We start from the raw sequence: 22,652 nt of genomic DNA on the forward strand, positions 1-22,652 counted from the left end.
GTGCATCAAATGATAAATGGCTTATAAACATCTAAATGGGTTTTTAAAGTGTAACTATGGATATCTGCAAGGGTAACTTTTGGCATTGCTTGCATGGAGACAGAATTTCTAGTGTATGCCAAAAAAACCAACAAATTTTCAGGTTCTGATTGAGGTTTTCTGAATGTCTACAGTAAGTTCAAATTTGCATATTTTGAAATATACAACCTTTTTTTCTTTTGCAAATGATAGTCATAATATCCCTATTTTAAGTACAGATGATGACAACAGTTTGCGTATCGACACTGACAGTGTATATTAACGTGAGTGCAAAACAAGGACTGTTCATCTTTCTTCAGGAAAAACATTTATTGACAGCGATTTTAGATATTTCTAGTTTCAACATTGAGATAAAAAGCTCCAGTAGTCTGGCTCACAGCTGGAGTCATGACTTGGTGAGCTCCATCAGTCTGTGCAGGATGCTCTTCTGTCCACAGCGTACCTGCAGGGCTTTCTGCTTCCTGCTGCTCAGTCCTTCAAACGCTGCCTTGTCCTCCATCAGTTCCTGGTCGCTCTTAGCACCACCCTCTCCCTCCTCCATGTCTCCATAGGACCTCACAGTCAGATGGGCTGCTTCATGAATCAGCCATTTCCACGAAGCCTTTAATCCAGAGAGACCCTCGTTAGAGAAAGCGAGGGAGATCTCTTCCTCCTCATCTTCCTCCCATCCTTCATTATCTTTGAACTCTGAGAACTCCTCCCTCGACATGCACAGCACCTGGAAATCGACAAAGCAAGAGTTGTGTTTCCAATTACAGCCGTTCCTCAAATATTCATGTCCGATGTCATTTCAATTTTACACAGCGCTGTTCCAGGTGCCCTCTTACCTTGAGCACAGTATGTAGCTCTGTGTCTGTGAGGCAGCCCTGTTTGCCAAAGACGAAGGCTCCTTTCTCTTGCATCATCTGACCCAGCATCTCCCACTGCTCCTCCACCAGCTGCCGGTGCAGATCAGACTGAGCACCTGCAAGGAGAATAGGAAGGTGAGATATGGAGGGAGGGTTGAGAGGAGGCACAAAGTAACAGTGTTGCATTTGGGTTCCCATCAAAAAGCATTCTTCAATCTCGTTTTCTTCAACACTTCTCTCTCCTGCAATTTGTCGACTCTTTCGACCAAATCTGTCAATCTTGTCACCTTGCATGGCGACCTTGTAGAGGTTGGTGATTGGGATGTCGGCGGTGTCGTTGCCGTTGCTATGGTACGGCTCTGTGAAGCCGTACATGTGCAGCAGCTGCCAGTTGGCCATCTGCCCGTAGGTGTTAAACACTTCCTCGCCTTTGTGAATGCGGCACACGGAAACCATCTTCAAACTGTCCTGAAAATGATGGCGTGCACAGAGATTGTGCCGATTAGTTCAAGCTTCAGGTAAACAACAAACCTTTAAATCCAAATGTTTGAAACATGAAAAGGTCCATTAATATTAGGACCGGATGCGTCCCCTCACCGGTGTAAACTCCAGATTTGCATTGTGATTGGACACATGATTAAGCATGTCGGCCATGGGAACCATCATCGGTGGGTTTGGGGCCTTCTCCTCCTCTTCGTCATCCTCATCATCTTCACTGTCCTCCTCTTCCTGTGGCTCTTGGAAACTACAGAGAGGAGGAAGAACCGGGATGGGGGTGAATTTAGAGGGACGACGAGGCTACGAAGACCGAGATACTTTGTTTATGTATTTGTGTCATGCTCACTGACCTGTAGGCCATGACAAAGGCCACCAGCTGTGAGTACAGCTTCAGTGTGTGTGTGTCAGGGTTCCACAGGTCAGGATGCTTGGTGATGAAGGGAAGGACCACGTCCCTGTATTCCCTCTGGATGTTGGCCAGGTCTGTGTCCACAGCCTCAGGAATACCCGTTCCCCTCAACAGTCTGTCTCTCTCCTCTTTAGACCTGAACGAATGAACTGCAAGTTACTGTAAAGAAAAGCTAGAAATTCACACTTCATCAACAGAAAATGAAAAAGGATCTAGGATAGGGGTTAGAAGCGGATTTAAATCTGTTTCTCACCAGAACATGGGGTGGTCCAGTGTCTTGAAGTCGGTCCACAGAGAGAGGTAGGGTTTCCAATGGGACTGTGAAGATGTGTATTCATACAGCAGAGCCAGAAGCAGGGGAACCCAGCCGGACGAGCTCTCCAGAGATGACCTCTCTGTGAAGGGTAAGAGGAGAAACTGAGTTTTGAATGGGGCGATGGACACAGCTTCAATCTAACTAAAGCATCTTTGTAATTCAAAACCATCACCTTTCTCCAGCACGACAGAGACCTTTGTTGTCTCCTGGTGGAGAAGAGCTGATCTGGGGATGGTGAATAAAACCTCTCCCTCCTCGATGTTGTCCATAGCCAGCATCCCGTACTCGGCCACTGTTCCCTCTTTACTCACACACACCTACAGAGAGACACATCCTGGTCAGTGTGGTTTATGAAGACTGAAATCACCTCAGCTAAGTTGAATAAATTAACCTTCTTCAAAAACTTTTGTCAAATACGAACAATGGGAAAAACAAAATAAATAGACTTCCTGGTTGACAGACAGCCTCAGAGACTGATTAATATTTAGGCTGACATACCTTTTTGCTGAGTAACAAGCCGACTCTGTTGCACCACTGTAGAAAGTCCTGCAGCGGATTAATCTCTGAACCATCATCTACCTGTCGGCGCATGGATACAAATAAATGAAACATCAATAACATGAAATGGCACGTGTGATGTGTGTGCACGCACTTGGTTTCACCATGAAACTACATTAACACTGCAAACCTTGAATACATATTAACTACGTTAATGTCTGTCGTTAGTAACCTAGGTAACGTTAGATAGTCCCCATCTTCCCCACATAATGTTACAGAAAACAAAGTAAGCACCAGGAGCGACCACGTACACGTGACGCTAACTGTAACGTTACCCAGACACACTGCTCAAACAGATACAATCTCACGTGTGTTGTTAATGCGGAATGAAAGTAACCTTAGGTCGTTTCGCTTTAGTTGCCATCTTGTCAATGTAGTTTCAAAGGACTTGTTAGGCGCTGCTCAACTACATGAATGTGCGAGGAGCCCACTGGAGCATGCGGACTGTGACGGCAATAAACAGCGACTTGTAGGGAGGTTACGGATTTATGTGACCCGACATTTTGACTATTTAGGGGCCAAACTCGTGGACTTTGAGGCGCGTTCCCGCATAGTCCGTGGGGGCTTTAGGGCTGTCACACTGTCAATTCGTCGAGTGCTTGAAAGCTCTCTCGATACACATTTTGAACCCTTTTTATGAACACTTTCCGTATGTCCTCATTTCAACAATCTTTGCCGGGGGGGATTACCCAGCATTCATAGCGATATGATGTTAAACACGTGATTACCGGAGGAAACGCGGAAGCGTTAAAAACAGGCAAACAGAAGATGGCACATGGGTATAGAGCCTGGTATACATCACACAACAACATTTAATATTAAGGGTTTGTGATGGTATATAAACCAGATGAAATCAATGGAATGCAAAGCTAAAGGGTGACATCAGGATTGGGCCTACAAGTTGTTTTAGCTGGATTTAGATGAGAAAATTGATGTGATATGACAATTCATGTGTCATCAATTATTGAAATACTCAGTTTTCTGACATATGTGTCCAAGACATGGTTTTTACAAATACAAATATTTGGTTGTACATGTAATGTCATAATTGTTCTAATAGTATGATAAGGTTTGTCTTTGAATAGTGCTGTTTTAACACTGATGGCCGCTACAGTCTGTGTTGTACAGCTCGCCAAATCAGCATTACGATTTTCAGATTACAAGGAAATACCTGATTTTAACCAGCAGGCCTCAAAGTCAAAGGGTATTCATTCCAATCTGTGCACATAGAACACATCAGGCTTGTCACATGGAGTCTACATGAGTTGTTATTCCAATTCACAAGTCAGTAAATACACTGAGCTTACATTAAGGCTCTACAATCACACTTAATTGCACAAACACCAAAGAAACACCAAAAAAGAAAGAAATATCAGAAACAATCTTCTTTAACAGTCTATGAGAACATTAATCTGTGATGAAACCTAAGAAAAGGACATGCAAAGCTAAAAATGGTTACATATTTCTAAAATAGGACCTGCTCCTCAAAGATGTCCCAGGCTGTTTCTACTTTGAACTATTTTAACAGGTACAGCTCTTGGTAAACGTTTGCTCAAAACTTATGGAGGAAAAATAAAATATGTTTAAAAACACACCACTAACAAAGGTCCAGGTCAGGCCTCCGGTAATAAATTGCTTAATAGTTACAACCAGGCCCTCTCCTAATGATGGCCCTTCATCTGCGTTTTTATAAATATGCTTTAATGAAATAAAACACACAGACCTTGACATAAAAATTAAGACATGATTTGTCATAAGAATATGCAGTTTGTTTTTTATGTGAAGCTGATGTTTGAGCTCACTTGTCTTCAAACCCACTGATGAAAGATGCTGAGGGAAAACAAAGGAAACAGATGAAAGGTGTAAACCCTTAGCAGAGTTTAGGAAAAGCCAGCAGCCATATCAAACTCCCAAAGGGGTTAGTTTTCAATTTGAGGTCTGTTTGGGTGAGGCCATCCAACATACCGTGAGATATGCAGCAGATGTTGAGGTAAAGTTGCCAAAAAAACCCTCAAAATTGAGGCACAGTTCTACATGAGACGGATGTAAAGAGCTCAGAGGAAGAGTGCTGAATGGGATGTAAAATGTTGAGCAGCAGAGGGTGCTCTTTGACCAGATTAGATACAGGTCTTCAAGATGCCACATCACCAGAGCAGAACTTAAATGCAGGTCTGCAAAGAATAAGTAGGGGGACGGCATCTAGTCCCTCTTTTCCAGCATTGAACTATGGCTCGTTGGTCTAGGGGTATGATTCTCGCTTAGGGTGCGAGAGGTCCCGGGTTCAAATCCCGGACGAGCCCTTAGTTTTAACCAATGGATTTCATCCATAACATAAGGCATATGATTAACACAAGTCAAAAATCACTAAATAGTATTATAGATAAGACATCCCTGATATTCACCAGTATATCGTGCAAATTTAGAGTGTGTGTAAATTGTTGCCAAATACACTTGATGCTCGACTTAGTGCCATGATTCAACCAAAGCTTCCTTTTGTTAATGTCTACTAACTTATATGTCATTGAATTGTACACATCCACATTCACAATGTAGCCTCTGCATTCAACCCATAGTGGTATTAGGATCAGTGGGCAGTTAGAGGGTGTGGTGTCTTGCTCATGGGCACTGGCTGCTGACAGACCACATTGTGTACCTGGTCACTACTACTAGGACTTAAGCTATTTGACCCTTTCAATTAAATAACAAATATGTCAACGCAGCCAGCAACCATTACAATTACTGTTTTTTTCACATGATAACACACTAAATCTACACATAAATCACAGTTACTGAGACTGACTCTCAGAGAGCCAAACCTCAGCTCAAGTGTACAAAACTCTAAACACATTTTTTCTGCTTTGCACCCAATTTGCAATTCAACATGGCACTTTTTGAAACACATTGCACACAGTTCTCTACCTAAGACACAAGAATCTGACATAAAGTTTTTTTTGCAATTTCGAAAGATTTGCACCATCCAATATGCAACATCCATTGACCAATTGGCTGATACACGTGCCACCTGGCAAAACACCTTAATACTTGGTTGTTGACCAGTCAATCAGGTTGTATGCACTATACAAAGACCACAGGTGAGTATCTATTTACGACAACAACAATGGAAGCCAGCATTGCAGTGAGTTTTCAAAAACATGCATAAGCGATTGAAAAAAAAATGTTTTGACTCCACAAATTATTTTACTGTGACCACAACTACTGTTCTGATTTGCAGTGCAAAATGCAACTTTTGGAAATGCATCGGTGTATTGATTGATTTTTCAGTGTGGAGAGAAATACATGTTTTCATCAGTGTGCAGTACTGCTAGTCTTGGTTGTTGTGTTTGTTTAATTTATTCATGTACTTCACTCTAACAATAATGCTGAAAAATCTAACTCAGACTATATCCTTAAAAAGGTGAAAATATTAAAAGTATTTTTGATTGAGCACAGGAGTGTGTAATTTCTTCAAACAGAATCGGATCGCAACAGCCAATACTGTGTGTGCCACGCAGTGACGATATAAGTTTTTTTTAATTATTGTATAATAAGGTCCTACTTGTGCTTGTGTGAATCGAGTGTTTTGTTTTGACAAATGAGCTCTATTTTCAAAATTGTGCTTAAATGATTGTAAACTTTAAAATGCACGTGGCTTGTCCTATCTCATCAATAAGGAGTAAAATCATGAAATAATAAAAAAAAAAAAAAAAAAAAAGAATTAAATCATTGAAGGCATCCTCAACAAGAAAACACTTTAGCAGACTATGTGTGTTAGTTGTATGGGGCACTAAATTTAATAATAAAGACTCCCAGCGGAGTGGAGGAGCCTTGCCACTGGTCACAAGCCCACCATTCCACTCACTTTCTGTAACCACTGGAGCATGAAAGCATGGTGGAATTAGCTAGCTAACTAGCCAGCTGCTAAATGACTTACATTTAATATTTGAATGCTTCATCTCCACACTCTAGTAACAGGGTAGGAAAGAACATTGCCATCGCCAGATATTCAGTCATTAACACTGATTCACCAGATTATGTAATTTGCTGAAAGCTTAATTTCAAGTACACAAAAAGAACAGAACAGGCTTTTCCTATGACTGTTACGCAACTCACTGGTACAGAAAAATGCATCTTAAAGCAAAAACGATAGATGCTGTGGGAGAGACGAGGAGCAGTCTGATAAGAGGATGTTAATATTGTACTTTAGACTTATCTACTGCACACATTACAATAATGGGCAATGTAGGAGAATCTAAGCAATTTCACTCATCAACTGGACTGATAATTTGGCCAACCTTAATGTGTCAATGAAGATTAAAAAAATTAGCAGTCCTAAAAATCCAAGTGATGATAATCTGGAGAAGAAACAAGAAAAAAATATCAGAAACAATCTTCTTAAACAGTTTATGAGAACATTCATCTGTGATGACAGCTAAGAAAAATACAGGCAAAGCTAAAAATGGCAACATTTTTCTGAAATAGGACCTGCTCCTCAAAGATGTCCCAGGCTGTTTGTACTTTGAATTATCTTTCACAGGTACAGCTCTTGGTAAACGTTTGCTCAAAGCTCATGGAAACATAAAATACTTTTAAAAACACACCACTAACAAAGGTCCAGGTCAGGCCTCCGGTAATAAGTTGCTTAATAGTTACAACCAGGCCCTCTCCTAATGATGGCCCTTCATCTGCGTTTTTATAAATATGCTTTAATGAAATAAAACACACAGACCTTGACATAAAAATGAATACATGATTAGTCATAAGAAAATGCAGTTTGTTTTTCATGTGAAGTTGATGTTTGAGCTCACTTGTCTTCAAACCCACTGATGAAAGATGCTGAGGGAAAACAAAGGAAACAGCAATCCGGATGATCAGAAAGGTGCAAACCCTTAGCAGAGTTTAGGGAAAGCCAGTAGCCATATCAAACTCCCAAAGGGGTTAGTTTTCAATTTGAGGTCTGTTTGGTTGAGGCCATCCAACATACCATGAGATATGCACCAGATGTTGAGGTCAGTTGCCCAAAACAAACTCAAAATTGAGGCACAGTTCTACATGAGAAGGCTGTAAAGAGCTCAGAGGAAGAGTGCTGAATGGGATGTAAAATGTTGAGCAGCAGAGGGTGCTCTTTGACCAGATTAGATACAGGTCTTCAAGATGCCACATCACCAGAGCAGAACTTAAATGCAGGTCTGCAAAGAGTAAGTAGGGGGACGGCATCTAGTCCCTCTTTTCCAGCATTGAAATATGGCTCGTTGGTCTAGGGGTATGATTCTCGCTTAGGGTGCGAGAGGTCCCGGGTTCAAATCCCGGACGAGCCCTTAGTTTTAACCAATGGATTTCATCCATAACATATGATTAACACAAGTCAAAAATCACTAAATAGTATTATAGATAAGACATCCCTGATATTCACCAGTATATCATGCAAGTTTAGAGTGTGTGTAAATCGTTGCCAAATACACTTGATGCTCGACTTAGTGCCATGATTCAACTAAAGCTTCCTTTTGTTAATGTCTACTAATTTATATGTCTCATTGAATTGTACACATCCACATTCACAATGTAGCCTCTGCATTCAACCCATAGTGGTATTAGGATCAGTGGGCAGTTAGAGGGTGTGGTTTCTTGCTCATGGGCACTGGCTGCTGACAGACCACATTGTGTACCTGGTCACTACTACTAGGACTTAAGCTATTTGACCCTTTCAATTAAATAACAAATATGTCAACGCAGCCAGCAACCATTACAATTACTGTTTTTTCACATGATAACACACTAAATCTACACATAAATCACAGTTACTGAGACTGACTCTCAGAGAGACTCTGTGGTGGCATCAGCCATCTTCTATGGAGTGGTCTGCTGGAGCAGCAGCATCTCGACAGCCGACAAAAATAGACTTAACAAACTTGTCAGGAATGCCAGCTGTGTGCTGGGGTGTCCACTAGATACATTGGAAGTGGTGGGAGAGAGGAGGATGATGGCCAAGCTATCATCCCTGATGGACAACACCTCCCACCCCATGCAGGACACCCTGGCAGCTCTGTACAGCTCTTTCAGCCACCGGCTGCTTCACCCCCGGTGTGTGAAGGAGAGGTACCGCAGGTCCTTCCTTCCTGCTGCTGTCAGGCTGCACAACCAGCTCTGTCTACCATCCCAGTAGACCACACAACACTAAAAATCTGTGCAATATAAATACACTGTGCAATACTATAATTATTCTGTCTGTATATATAATATTTTAGTTATCATGGAGTTTTTTTTACTTATTTAATATTCTTTACTGCATTATAACTGTTTTACTTATTTATAATAGTTGTTTTGATCTTGTTTTTTTTTACTATGTCTCTTGTTTGCACTATACTCTATGCTGCTGTAATACTGTAAATTACCCCGCTGCAGGACTAATAAAGGATTATCTTATCTTATTTTATCTTACTTTCTGTAACCACTTGAGCATGAAAGCATGGTGGAATTAGCTAGCTAACTAGCCAGCTGCTAAATGACTTACATTTAACATTTTAATGCTTCATCTCCACACTCTAGTAACAGGGTAGGAAAGAACATTGCCATCGCCAGATATTCAGTCATTAACACTGATTCACCAGATTATGTAATTTGCTGAAAGCTTAATTTCAAGTACACAAAAAGAACAGAACAGGCTTTTCCTATGATGGTAACGCAACTCACTGGTACAGAAAATGATGAAGATTAAAAAATTTGCAAGCCTACAAATCCCAATGACGGTAATCTTGGAAAACCAGAAAAAAACATCAGAAGCAATCTTCTTAAAAACCAGTGGCGAATCGTAACTATCAGAATGGGCCCTTCTATACCTCCCTACAAATAAAAAAAATACTAACTAGAAATATGGTCGTCCCTGGCCGCTTTTATGTTATATGCAAAACATAATGTTACTGCTCCATCTTCAAAAATGATGTTGTTCTAGTTATCGTCTTGAAAAGGGCACTGATAATAAATCGGCAATAATATCATCTCCACCTGCTACGATATCTTCACCACCGGCTGCGTGAATATTATCTCCACCTGTTGCCATTTTCAGAGTCAGCTATCGATCGCTAATTAGCATTAAGCTAGGTTTCGTGAGCGGGTCTTCTAGAATACCCTGGAGCCGGGAAAATTATGAGAGAATACGCCCATTGGCTACAAATCCAAATATTATTGGTTGATCAAATTGTCAATCCAAACGTACGCTCTCATTATGTTCAATTGTCAGGGCATTCTATCAAAGAAATAGAATACCCTGGATGGACGATATTCTACCCAGAGACACGTAGAGAAAAATATCTGATTGCATTTTTTTACATTAAACCACTCGAATAAGCAAAGCATGGACGGAAAACAACAGAAACAAGTCGGCATAATTTTAAATTTTATTTTATTTTATTAACAGAATTAATCAGATATGTTTTTTATTTTTTTGATCTGAGGATTCAAGGGCCTTCTCTAAATACCTTGAAGGCCCTGACATTTCGCCACTGTTAAAAACACACCACTAACAAAGGTCCAGGTCAGGCCTCCGGTAATAAGTTGCTTGATAGTTACAACCAGGCCCTCTCCTAGTGATGGCCCTTCATTTACGTCTTCATAAATATGCTTTAATGAAATAAAACCAACAGACTTTGACATAAAAATGAAGACATGATTTGTCCTAAGAAAATGCAGTTTGTTTTTTATGTGAAGCTAATGTTTCAGCTCAAGTGTCTTCAGACCCACTGTCAATAGATCAGTGGGTGAGGGAAAACAAAGGAATCAACAAACCGGATGAAGAAAAAGGTGCAAACCCTTAGCAGAGTTTAGGAAAAGCCAGTAGCCATATCACACTCCAAAATGGGTGAGTTTTCAACTTGAGGTCTGTTTGAGTGAGATATGTAGCATATGATGATGTCAGTTGACAAAAAATAACCTCAAAATGCCCAGTTCTACTTGAAAATGCTGTAAAGAGCTCAGAGGAAGAGTGCTGAATGGGAGGTAAAATGTTGAGCAGCAGAGGGTGCTCTTTGACCAGATTAGATACAGGTCTTCAAGATGCCACATCACCAGAGCAGAACTTAAATGCAGGTCTGCAAAGAGTAAGTAGGGGGACGGCATCTAGTCCCTCTTTTCCAGCATTGAAATATGGCTCGTTGGTCTAGGGGTATGATTCTCGCTTTGGGTGCGAGAGGTCCCGGGTTCAAATCCCGGACGAGCCCTGACTTTTAACAATGGGTTTCATCGGGTATAACAAAAAGCGTATGATTAACAGAAGTCGAAAATCACTGAAAAGTGCTGTAGTCAAGACATCCATTGGAATTCACTGGCAAATTTACAGTGTGTGTAAAATGTTGCAAAATACACTTGATGCTTGACTTAGTGCCATGATTCAACCAAAGCTTTCTTTTATTAATGTCTACTAACTTATATGTCTCATTGAATAGTACACATCCACATTAAAAATGTAGTCTCTGCATTCAACCCATAGTGGTATTAGGATCAGTGGGCAGTTAGAGGGTATGGTGTCTTGCTCATGGGCACTGGCTGCTGACAGACCACATTGTGTACCTGGTCACTACTACTAGGACTTGAGCCGATGACCCTCAGATTGCCATGGCATGTCCCCAAAAGAGCAAGCTACTATTACACCTTTCGTGCCTCTTCTAGTACACTGATTAAAATATAATTATACAAATAAAATATAAACAAAGATACGATAGGTGTAAAATGAAATAATAAATAGAGTGCATACAAAATATGAAACATGGTTACAAAAAGGTGAATAGTGGATGGTATTGTCAGCAACAACAGATGAGACGTCTCTCAGGAGCCTTGGCTCCAAATACATTGCTATCAATTGCTTAAGCTATTTGACCCTTTCACTTAAATAACAAATATGTCAACGCAGCCAGCAAACATTACAATTACTTTTTTTCACATGATAACACACTAAATCTACACATAAATCACAGTTACTGAGACTGACTCTCAGAGAGCCAAACCTCAGCTCAAGTGTACAAAACTCTAAACACATTTTTTCTGCTTTGCACCCAATTTGCAATTCAACATGGCACTTTTTGAAACACACTGCACACAGTTCTCTACCTAAGACACAAGAATCTGACATAAAGTCTATTTTTTTGCAATTTCGAAAGACTTGCACCATCCAATATGCAACATCCATTGACCAATTGGCCGATACACGTGCCACCTTGCGAAACACCTTAATACTTGGTTGTTGACCCATCAATCAGGTTGTATGCACAATAAAAAGACCACAGGTGAGTATCTATTTACTACAACAACAATGGAAGCCAGCATAGCAGTGAGTTTTCAAAAACATGCATAGGCTGCTGTTCTGATTTGCTGCTGTTCTGATTTGCAGTGCAAAATGCAACCTTTGGAAATGCATCGGTGTACTGATTGATTTTTCAGTGTGGAGAGAAATACATGTTTTCATCAGTGTGCAGTACTGCTAGTCTTGTGTGTTGTGTTTGTTTAATTTATTCATGTGCTTCACTCTAACAATAATGCTGAAAAATCTGACTCAGACTATATCCTTAAAAAGGTGAAAATATTAAAAGTATTTTTGATTGAGCACAGGAGTGTGTCATTTGTTTAAACAGGATCAGATCGTAACAGCCAATATACTGTATGTGCCACGCGGTGACGATATATAAGGTCCTACTTGTGTTTGTGCTTGTGTGAATCGGGTGTTTTGTTTTGACAAATGAGCTCTATTTTCAAAATTGTGCTTAAATGATTGTAAACTATAAAATTCACGTGGCTTGTCCTATCTTATCAATAAGGAATAAAATTACAAAATAATTTTTACATAAAAAAACGAACAATTTAAATCATTGAAGGCATCCTCAACAAGAAAACACTTTAGCAGACTATGTGTGTTAGTTGTATGGGGCACTAAATTTAATAATAAAGACTCCCAGCGGAGTGGAGGAGTCTTGCCACTGGTCACAAGCCCACCATTCCACTCACTTTCTGTAACCACTGGAGCATGAAAGCATGGTGGAATTAGCTAGCTAACTAGCCAGCTGCTAAATGACTTACATTTAATATTTGAATGCTTCATCTCCACACTCTAGTAACAGGGTAGGAAAGAACATTGCTATCGCCAGATATTCAGTCATTAACACTGATTCACCAGATTATGTAATTTGCTGAAAGATTAATTTCATGTACACAAAAAGAACAGAACAGGCTTTTCCTATGACTGTTATGCAACTCACTGGTACAGAAAAATGCATCTTAAAGCAAAAACGATAGATGCTGTGGGGAGAGTAGAGGAGCAGTCTGATAAGAGGATGTTAATATTGTACTTTAGACTTATCTACTGCACAAATGACAATAATGGGCAATGTAGGAGAATCTAGGCAAATTCACTCATCAGTTGGACTGATAATTTGGTCAACCTTAATGTGTCAATGAAGATTAAAAAAATTAGCAGTCCTAAAAATCCAAGTGATGATAATCTGGAGAAAAAACAAGAAAAAAATATCAGAAACAATCTTCTTAAACAGTTTATGAGAACATTCATCTGTGATGAAATCTAAGAAAAATACAGGCAAAGCTAAACATGGCAACATGTTTCCGAAATAGGACCTGCTCCTTTCTACTTTGAACTATTTTTCACAGGTACAGCTCATGGTCAACTTTAGCTCAAAGCTCATGGAAACATAAAATACTTTTAGAAACACACCACTAACAAAGGTCCAGGTCAGGCCTCCGGTAATAAGTTGCTTAATAGTTACAACCAGGCCCTCTCCTAGTGATGGCCCTTCATCTGCATTTTTATAAATATGCTATAATGGAATAAAACACACAGACCTTGACTTAAAAATTAAGACATGATTTGTCATAAAAAAAATGCAGTTTGTTTTTCATGTGAAGTTGATGTTTGAGCTCACTTGTCATCAAACCCACTGATGAAAAATGCTGAGGGAAAACAAAGGAAACAGCAATCCGGATGATCAGAAAGGTGCAAACCCTTAGCAGAGTTTAGGAAAAGCCAGTAGCCATATCAAACTCCCAAAGGGGTTAGTTTTCAATTTGAGGTCTGTTTGGGTGAGGCCATCCAACATACCGTGAGATATGCATCAGATGTTGAGGTCAGTTGCCAAAAAACCCCTCAAAATTGAGGCACAGTTCTACATGAGAAGGCTGTAAAGAGCTCAGAGGAAGAGTGCTGAATGGGATGTAAAATGTTGAGCAGCAGAGGGTGCTCTTTGACCAGATTGGATACAGGTCTTCAAGATGCCACATCACCAGAGCAGAACTTAAATGCAGGTCTGCAAAGAGTAAGTAGGGGGACGGCATCTAGTCCCTCTTTTCCAGCACTATACTTAAAATACTTTTTCTAAACTCTTAACACAGACTTACACCTACAAAACACAATTGGCCAAATAGATCATTTTCTTCTCAAAAGCACATTTTGTTAACTATATACTAACTCTTCATTTCAAAATAGAAGACATCTTTCTCTGCACACACTAACTTTACCAAAACACTGGACATCTGACTCAAAATGAAATTATTCTTTCAAAGAATAACTCTTGTTTTCACTTCACAAGGAACATGCAGCCAATCAAAGTACACCAGGTTTCAAAATACTGGCTATTGTGGACATTACAAAAACTGCATAGACTTTTATGTTTCAGTTTTACAGGTATTTGCATGCAAAACATGCAATCCACTGTTTTTTACGCCAAATTTTTTGGTTGGGAACTGTACTGTATATCCACATGTAATGTTCACATTCAAAAGCATTCCAGTAAAAAGCGAATCAGTTTTTTTTTCTTTACTGTTTACTACAGGAGGTATAGTAGAAATACTGTTTACAGTATGATACAACAGAAAACGTTTTACAGTATTGTTTAAAGTTAACAAAATATCCATGAACAAAAAAGCAACAGCAAAAAGCCCAGTAAAAAGGGAGAACTAAAAAAAAGCACAAAATTCCTTTATCTAATCCCTGCGATCTTCAGGGTTAGGCCACAAGTTTTCATCCACATCGCATCTGATGTTATCCAAGGCGATACACCTTGGATAAAACCGCTTGGAATCAGCTGTGGTTGACCCAATATACCCAACATACATCAGCTGTGTGTCAATTATTCAATTGTTTGTTTATTATCAGCTGAGATATATTGTTTTAGAACTGATATTACTGTATTACAGAAGCAGAGGTTTTTATACTGTATCTAAGGTTTGGAATATTGTGTTTGCAATTGTGGGATGTTGTGTGTTAACATTTGTAAATAATACAAAAACAATCCATAATTTTGTTTGGAGGTATAGCTTGTCTGTTAAGAAAATGTAAGCATTATATAAATGTGTTCACTGACTGCATATTGTGTGAAAACAACATGAAATGTGTGAATGGTATGGCCACAAAGGACCGATGTTGTGCTAATCGTGTTTAGAGTTTTGAAAATGTGACTACTGTTTAGAAAAACGCTTGTTAGCGACTGAAAAAATCCACATTAAAAATGTAGCCTCTGCATTCAACCCATAGTGGTATTAGGATCAGTGGGCAGTTAGAGGGTGTGGTGTCTTGCTCATGGGTACTGGCTGCTGACAGACCACATTGTGCACCTGGTCACTACTACTAGGACTTGAGCCGATGACCCTCAGATTGCCATGGCATGTCCCCAAATGAACAAGCTACTATTACACCTTTCGTGCCTCTTCTAGTACACTGATATAATATAATTATACAAATAAAATATAAAAAAAGATACGATATGTGCAAAATTAAATATTGAATAGAGTTTCAAAAATATGAAACATGGTTGCAAAAAGGGGATGCAGGTGAATAGTGGATGGTATTGTCAGCAACAACAGAGGTGAAGTCTCTCAGGAGCCTTGGCTCCAAATACATTGCTATCAATTGCTTAAACTATTTGACCCTTTCACCTAAATCACAAATATGGCACCGCAGCCAACAAACTTTACAATTACAGTTTTTTTCACATGCTTCCAAACTAAAACGACACATAAACCACAAAACTCTAAGCACATGTTCTGCCTTGTACCCAATTTGCAATTCAACATGGCACTTTCTGCAACACACCGCACACAGTTCTCTACATAAAACATAGGAACCTGACTCGGTTGCACCACTCTAGAAAGTCCTGCAGCGGATTAATCCCTGAACGAATAACTTTTTCTGCCATTTCAAAACACTTTACCATCCAAAACTCAGCACCCATTGACCAAATGGCCGATACACGAGCCACCTGGCTAAAACATTGTATTACTGGATTGTCAACTTATCAATCAGGTTCAATGCACTATAAAAAGGCCACAGGTGAGTACCTGTTCACAACAACAGTAGAAGCCAACATAACAGTGAGTTTTCAATAACATGCATTTTCAATTGAGAAAAAACTTTTTTGACTCCACAATGATTGTGTGTGGAGAGAATTAAATGTTTTCATCAGTGTGCAGTACTGCTAGTCTTGTGTGTGGTTTGGTGAATTTATTCATGTACTTCACTCAATAAAACCCAGAATATATCATTTGAAAGGTGTAAATATTAAAAGTGTTTTTGCTTGAGCACTGCAGTGTGTAATTGGTTTAAACAGAATCAGATCACATAAGCCAATATATGTATAATACAGTGACAAAATAGTTTTTGTAATGAAATATTGTCAGGTGTTCTGCTGTTTGTGTTTGTGCTTGTGTGAATTGTGTGTATTGTTTTGAGAAATGAGCCATGTTTTCAAAATTGTGCTTAAATTATTGTCAAATCCACTTGGCTTGTCCTATCGTATTAATAAAGAATAAGAATATTAAATAATTTGTCCATTTAAAAAAAAAAAAAAGAGTCAATCCTTATAGGCATCATAAACATAAAACATGTAAGTCATCATCATGTAAGACCGTTAACAGACTTCATGAACGTCACATATGTGTCTTAGTAGTATGGGGCACTACATTTAATAATGAAGTCTCCCAGCGGAGTGGAGGAGTGACTGTTAGACCCAGCCCTGCCAGTGGCCACAAGCCGCTAATCCGCTCACTTTATATAACCAATGTAGCATGAAATCATGATGGAATTAGCTAGCTAACTAGCCAGCTGCTAATTATGAGAAACATTTAACAATTTAATCCTTCATGCCCAGACTCGAGTAACAGCGTAGGAAAGTACATTGCCATTACCAGATATTTAGTCTGTAACACTGATTCACCAGATAATGTATTTTGCTGTAAAGCCAGCAGCCATATCACAATCCAAAATGGATGAGTTTCAACTTGAGGTCTGTTTGAGTGAGGCCGGCCCACTTACCATGAGATATGCAGCAACTGTTCATGTCACAAAATAACCTCAAAATTGAGGCACAGTTCTATATTAGAATGCTGTAAAGAGCTCAGAGGAAGAGTGCTGAATGGGATGTAAAATGTTGAGCAGCAGAGGGTGCTCTTTGACCAGATTGGATACAGGTCTTCAAGATGCCACATCACCAGAGCAGAACTTAAATGCAGGTCTGCAAAGAGTAAGTAGGGGGACGGCATCTAGTCCCTCTTTTCCAGCATTGAAATATGGCTCGTTGGTCTAGGGGTATGATTCTCGCTTAGGGTGCGAGAGGTCCCGGGTTCAAATCCCGGACGAGCCCAGATTTTAATTGATGTGTTTCAATGGGTAGAACAAAAAGTGAATGATTAACATTAGTCAAAAATCACTGAAAAGTGATTCAACATGGCACTTTTTACACACTTCACACAGTTCTGTACCTAAGACACAGGAATCTGACATAAAGTTGTTGTTTTTTTGCAATTTCGAAACACTTGCACCATCCAAAATGCAACATCCATTGACCAATTGGCCGATACACGTGCCACCTGGCAAAACACCTTAATACTTGGTTGTTGACTCATCATTCAGGTTGTATGCACAATAAAAAGACCACAGGTGAGTACCTGTTTACAACAACAATGGAAGAAAGCATAGCAGTGAGTTTTCAAAAACATGCATAATCAATTGAAAAAAAAATGTTTTGACTCCACAAATTATTTTGCTGTGACCACAACTGCTGTTCTGATTTGCAGTGCAAAATGCAACCTTTAGAAATGCATCGGTGTATTGATTGATTTTTCAGTGTGGAGAGAAATAAATGTTTTAATCAGTGTGCAGTACTGCTAGTCTTGTGTTTTGTGTTTGTTTAATTTATTCATGTACTTCACTCTAACAATAATGCTGAAAAATCAAACCCAGACTATATCATTAAAAAGGTGGAAATAATAATTGTTCATTTTTTCAAACAGAATCAGACCATAACATTCAATATATGTGCCACGCGGTGACCTTGTATAATAAGGTCCTACTTGTGTTTGTGCTGGTGTGAATTGTGTGTTTTGACAAATGGTATTGGTAAACAGACTGTACTTGTATAGCACTTTTCTAGTCTTCTGACCACTCAAAGCGCTTTCACATTACATATCATTCACCCATTCACACCCATTCATACACTGATGACAGGGGCTACCATGCAAGGTGCCACCTGCCCATCAGGATCTATCTAATCATTCACACCCATTCATACACCGATGGCACAGCAACTCAGGGTTAAGTGTCTTGCCCAAGGACACGTCGACATGGACTGCCGGAGCAGGGATCGAACTGCTGATCCTCTGATTGGAGGACGACCCTGCTCTTCACTGAGCCACAGTCGCCCACAAATGAGCTCTATTTTCAAAATTGTGCTCAAATGGTTGTAAACTGTAAAATTCACGTGGCTTGTCCTATCTTATCAATAAAGAAGAAAACACTTTGGCAGACTATATAAACGTCAGTTGTATGTGTGTAAGTTGTATGGGGCACTAAATTTAATAATAAAGACTCCCAGCGGAGTGGAGGAGCCTTGCCACTGGCCACAAGACCACACAAGCATGGTGGAATTAGCTAGCTAACTAGCCAGCTGCTAAATGACTTACATTTAACATTTGAATGCTTCATCTCCACACTCTAGTAAGCGTAGGAAAGAACATTGCCATCGCCAGATATTCAGTCGTTAACTGTGATTCACCAGATTATGTAATTTGCTGAAAGCTTAATTTCAAGTACACAAAAAGAACAGAACAGGCTTTTCCTGTGATTGTAACGCAACTCACAGGTACAGAAAATGTGTCTTAAAGTAAAAACAATAGATGCTGTGGGAGAGACGAGGAGCGGAGTCTGATAAGTACGTTAACATTGAAAAATCCTCCCTGAACCTATTTGGCTCACTGCTATGTTGGCCTTCATTGTTGTTGTAAACAGGTACTTTTGTCTTTTTTTAGTGCTTGCATCCTGACTAATGAGTTGAAACTCAAAGAATCAGGTCTTTGGCCAGGTGAAACGGCTATCGGCCAGTTTGTCCATGGGTATGTACGGCATTTTAAATAACAATGTTTTGAAATGACAAACAAGTGACTTTATGTCAGATTCCGGTTTCATATGTAGAGAACTGTGGTCAGTGTGTTCCAGAAAACGCATGTTGAATTGCAAATTGGGTGCAAAGCAGAAAATTAGTTATGAGTTTTGTAGACATGAGCTGAGTTTCATTTTTTTTTTTCAATTGACCCATTTCAATAACTATGCTTTATGTGTCAATTGAAAAAAAACCTTGATCTTGATCGGCGATCGCCGCACAATGCATGCCGGTTAGATTTGTGTCCCACTTGGTCCCGACTTGCACTGACGTCATGAACACGTGGGCAACGATAACCTCACGACAGCAAGGCGGCCGCAGTTTTTAGAGCCAGGCGCCGCAGTTGCTCTCCACCAACTGCATGACCCAGTGCAACGCCTTGCTGTTTCCCGATGAAAGAGCTGATTGGCTCTTAGTTTTGACAACAAACACTACGTTTTGTAAAACATTAATATTATCTGTGTAATTGTAAGATTTGACGCTAGATTGTTGGCTAGTGGTTCGACGTTGTGCAATAATGTGGCTGATAATAATACTAATAATACTACTAATAATAAGAACAATAATAATATATAAGGTTATTTATTTAGTATCTGTAAATAAAGATTTTTATTGAGAAAGCCTAATTCCAATTTGATGTCAGATTTTTTGCAGTCAAATCTGGAATGTGTGAAGTCCATAGATTAAAGATTGTGAAGCATCCGAAAACGTTTTAAAAGGAGAGCACAATTGTCACTGATGGAAACTTGCGGTGTTGCTTTTCCTCCGTGTGTAGCCTATTTATGTAACTGTGATGTTTTGACTGTTGGGTCAGTTTTTCAATTTCTAAAATTTACGGTTGTATGATTTAGAAATTACACTACCTTCAGGTGTATTTATTTATATAAATGTTTAAATAAATATGACATCCAAGAACTAAAATATGCCCAATCTTATATCCTCAATTATAATAATGACATAGTTCAGTAAATAAGAAGATATCCAAACGTAGTCTCCAAACTACAGGTAGCCTATAAATGTAACGAACAGGATGTAAACATTTCAATGACTTCCTGTGTTTTCACTGAAGGCATCTGAAAACTGTCCGACTTGATCGCAGTTTTTTTCAACGCCCCTGCTGCTGCCGCTGCTCTCGTCCTCGTTCCAGGCGAGGCACAATTAATTACGAACGAACCTAATGACAATGTGACGATAAGGAAATACTCCAGCATGTTATATGATGTGCCATTTGTAATACCAGGGATGTGTAGTGGAGGAAGGATACAAAGTGCCAGGTCAAAAATAGTTAAGAGGGTAGTGGCCTTTTCAGCAGAATTGATTACAGAGTAATGAACACTAATTAAAACAACAAAGATAATTCATTAAATATTCAGTGAGCAAACATAAGTTTTAATATACAAAGAGTCCCAGGGTGGAGGTCTGTTGGACTCTAAGTCGACAGTGTTTCTTTTCGTGAGGTCTGTAAATCGGGTTCATCCCTAAAATTCATCTAAGGTCATGATCATTTTTGGGTCTTGGTGGAAACACATTTGATGAAAATGATAAATAAGACACAAAGTGAGTTTTAACAATGTTCACAAGGGCTGTGTTTTTGTTCTCCCAGCCATTTCACAACCTCTTCTTTTATCTCACTTTCTTTCTTTATCAAAGTTTAATTGACAGCAGTCTTTCCGGGGTTTACATTTCTTTTAAAAAAAAGTCTTGTTTTGCTATAAACCAATCCACATTCCTTGAGTTTTATTCTGGGTCAGTCTAGCACCTGATGCATGCTTGTACCGAGGTTAAACTGTTGCTGCTCCACAAACCATAACAACTCTTTTAAGAGCCATCTCACTTTTCACAGAGGAGCTCATTCCTCTACTGTCAAGGCATGTTTTACTGTCAATGACAGCAGATCAATGATTGAAGAAATGCTAGTTTTACTTAACTGATGTTACGTATGTACTTCTACTTGAGTACTCTTTTGAATGCAGCTCTTATACTTGTAATTGAGACAATATTTATATTGTTGTATTGTCACTTTTATTTAAGGATCTGTGTCTGATCTAATTATTCACCTTGTTTTTCATATTCTAAAAGAATATGACTTGTATCTCTGCACCAAAGTCATTCAACATGTGTGTCCATATCTGTCTGGTTAGAAAATCTTTAAATCCTACCTGTGTTTTTGCTTGTTCCCTCCTTTTCAATACTGAAAAAGATAATCCCCAGTTGCATGTTAGTTCTTGTTTTTTGACATTCTGATGTCTCATCATAATTTAAGAAGTAAAGATGCATTTCAACTCTTAAATACTGTCTTTTAACTCAATGTATTTCTGCTAGACATGCTGCTATTGTTTTATTTATTTTTTATTTGCATTCATTGTATTTCCCTCCAGCTTTTCCTCTTTTGTCTGCTAGTTCATTACTCTCCATCCCAATACGACCTGGATTGGAAATTCATTTTTAATCTGTAATAACAACAGCCACTCTGTTTTCAGTGCTTTCAGAATCACCTGTTTGAGTAACACTAAAATACTTTTGTGAGTCGTGTTATATACTTTCATTATACTACAAAGAATTAATCGCTTTTCTTTAATAACCAACCTCCAACAAAGTTTCATCATAAATGTGAGGTGGGGCGACTCATGAAGCCACAGTAGAGCTTCTCTGAACAGAGTGAGTCTTAAACATAACCTCACTGTTTGACAGCTAAAAGGCAGTTGATGCAAATTTTATGGAGACCTATAGGTTTGTTCTTATGCACATTAAAAATATGTCTAATGCAGGTACAGAGTGGATCCTCACTGCTCTGATGATTATAAACAATATTTTGAAATGAGTCAGGGGACAAATAATGAACTACAAAAACTTTAAGTGAGAGTTCCTTTTAGATTAATTGATGTAACGCACGACACACACACATTTTCACAATTTTGGATTCTTCAGCTGTCCAAAATGAGGGTCAGGGATGTTAAGGACTGACTCTATGATCCCAACTGTCCATAATTGTGTTTGCACACAGTGATATTTAGTGTTGTTCAATGCTTTACCAATCAGATTTGAGCTCACATAGGCCACAAATGAAGCAAATCCATACTATCTAAATGCTTTCCCATTTCATTATCAATCATGACATCAATCATGGAGCTCTCAATGTGACCACTGGTGTATTTCATACAATCGTGCCATTTACAAATGTGAGCTCACCAAACTGCCTGGCCACTTAGCTGCTTTTGAAATAATGTTTTAAGTAAGTAAGTAAGTAAGTAAGTAAGTAAGTAAGTAAGTAAGTCACATCCAGATTGTCTTTGATCGTGTACTTTTAGAATCATTTTAAAGTCTGAGTCGGCTCCCTAACTGTTCTAGCTGGCATGTCTATAAGCCAAAAGCCTTATAGGACACATGCATCCCTGATTACAGTTTTTTTCCATCGCTAACAAAGCGCTTACCTATACTTAAAATACTTTTTCTAAACTCTTAACACAGACTTACACCTACAAAACACAATTGGCCAAATAGATCATTTTCTTCTCAAAAGCACATTTTGTTAACTATATACTAACTCTTCATTTCAAAATAGA

At 39.0% G+C, this 22,652-nt stretch overlaps 1 protein-coding gene and 4 non-coding genes across 7 annotated transcripts; 4 read left to right on the forward strand and 1 right to left on the reverse strand.

Annotated features, from left to right (window-relative positions):
* Window positions 1–343: 343 nt before the first annotated feature.
* On the reverse strand, window positions 344–3,262 carry setd6 (SET domain containing 6, protein lysine methyltransferase). 3 transcript variants are annotated; one of them, XM_054620307.1, is made up of 9 exons: window positions 3,006–3,262; window positions 2,609–2,689; window positions 2,283–2,427; window positions 2,048–2,189; window positions 1,736–1,930; window positions 1,485–1,632; window positions 1,175–1,355; window positions 867–1,003; window positions 344–757 (listed from the first exon to the last, which is right to left on the reverse strand). In XM_054620307.1, exons 1-9 carry the CDS (start codon window positions 3,030–3,032, stop codon window positions 425–427), a joined length of 1,389 nt encoding a protein of 462 aa, XP_054476282.1. In that variant the 5' UTR covers window positions 3,033–3,262; the 3' UTR covers window positions 344–424. The 3 variants fall into 3 exon arrangements, with proteins under 3 accessions (XP_054476282.1, XP_054476285.1, XP_054476284.1); XM_054620310.1 differs by lacking the exon at window positions 3,006–3,262 and adding an exon at window positions 2,841–2,859; XM_054620309.1 differs by lacking the exon at window positions 3,006–3,262 and adding an exon at window positions 2,763–2,819.
* Window positions 3,263–4,896: 1,634 nt separating this feature from the next.
* On the forward strand, window positions 4,897–4,968 carry trnap-agg (transfer RNA proline (anticodon AGG)). The gene has a single exon. It is a non-coding gene; the product is annotated as a tRNA-Pro (tRNA).
* A 2,943-nt stretch (window positions 4,969–7,911) lies between these two features.
* On the forward strand, window positions 7,912–7,983 carry trnap-agg (transfer RNA proline (anticodon AGG)). Its single transcript has one exon. It is a non-coding gene; the product is annotated as a tRNA-Pro (tRNA).
* Window positions 7,984–10,806: 2,823 nt separating this feature from the next.
* Window positions 10,807–10,878, forward strand: trnap-ugg (transfer RNA proline (anticodon UGG)). Its single transcript has one exon. It is a non-coding gene; the product is annotated as a tRNA-Pro (tRNA).
* Window positions 10,879–17,223: 6,345 nt separating this feature from the next.
* Window positions 17,224–17,295, forward strand: trnap-agg (transfer RNA proline (anticodon AGG)). Its single transcript has one exon. It is a non-coding gene; the product is annotated as a tRNA-Pro (tRNA).
* Window positions 17,296–22,652: the final 5,357 nt, after the last annotated feature.

This window comes from Anoplopoma fimbria, chromosome 19, assembly GCF_027596085.1.
Source record: "Anoplopoma fimbria isolate UVic2021 breed Golden Eagle Sablefish chromosome 19, Afim_UVic_2022, whole genome shotgun sequence".
NCBI lineage: Eukaryota > Metazoa > Chordata > Actinopteri > Perciformes > Anoplopomatidae > Anoplopoma > Anoplopoma fimbria.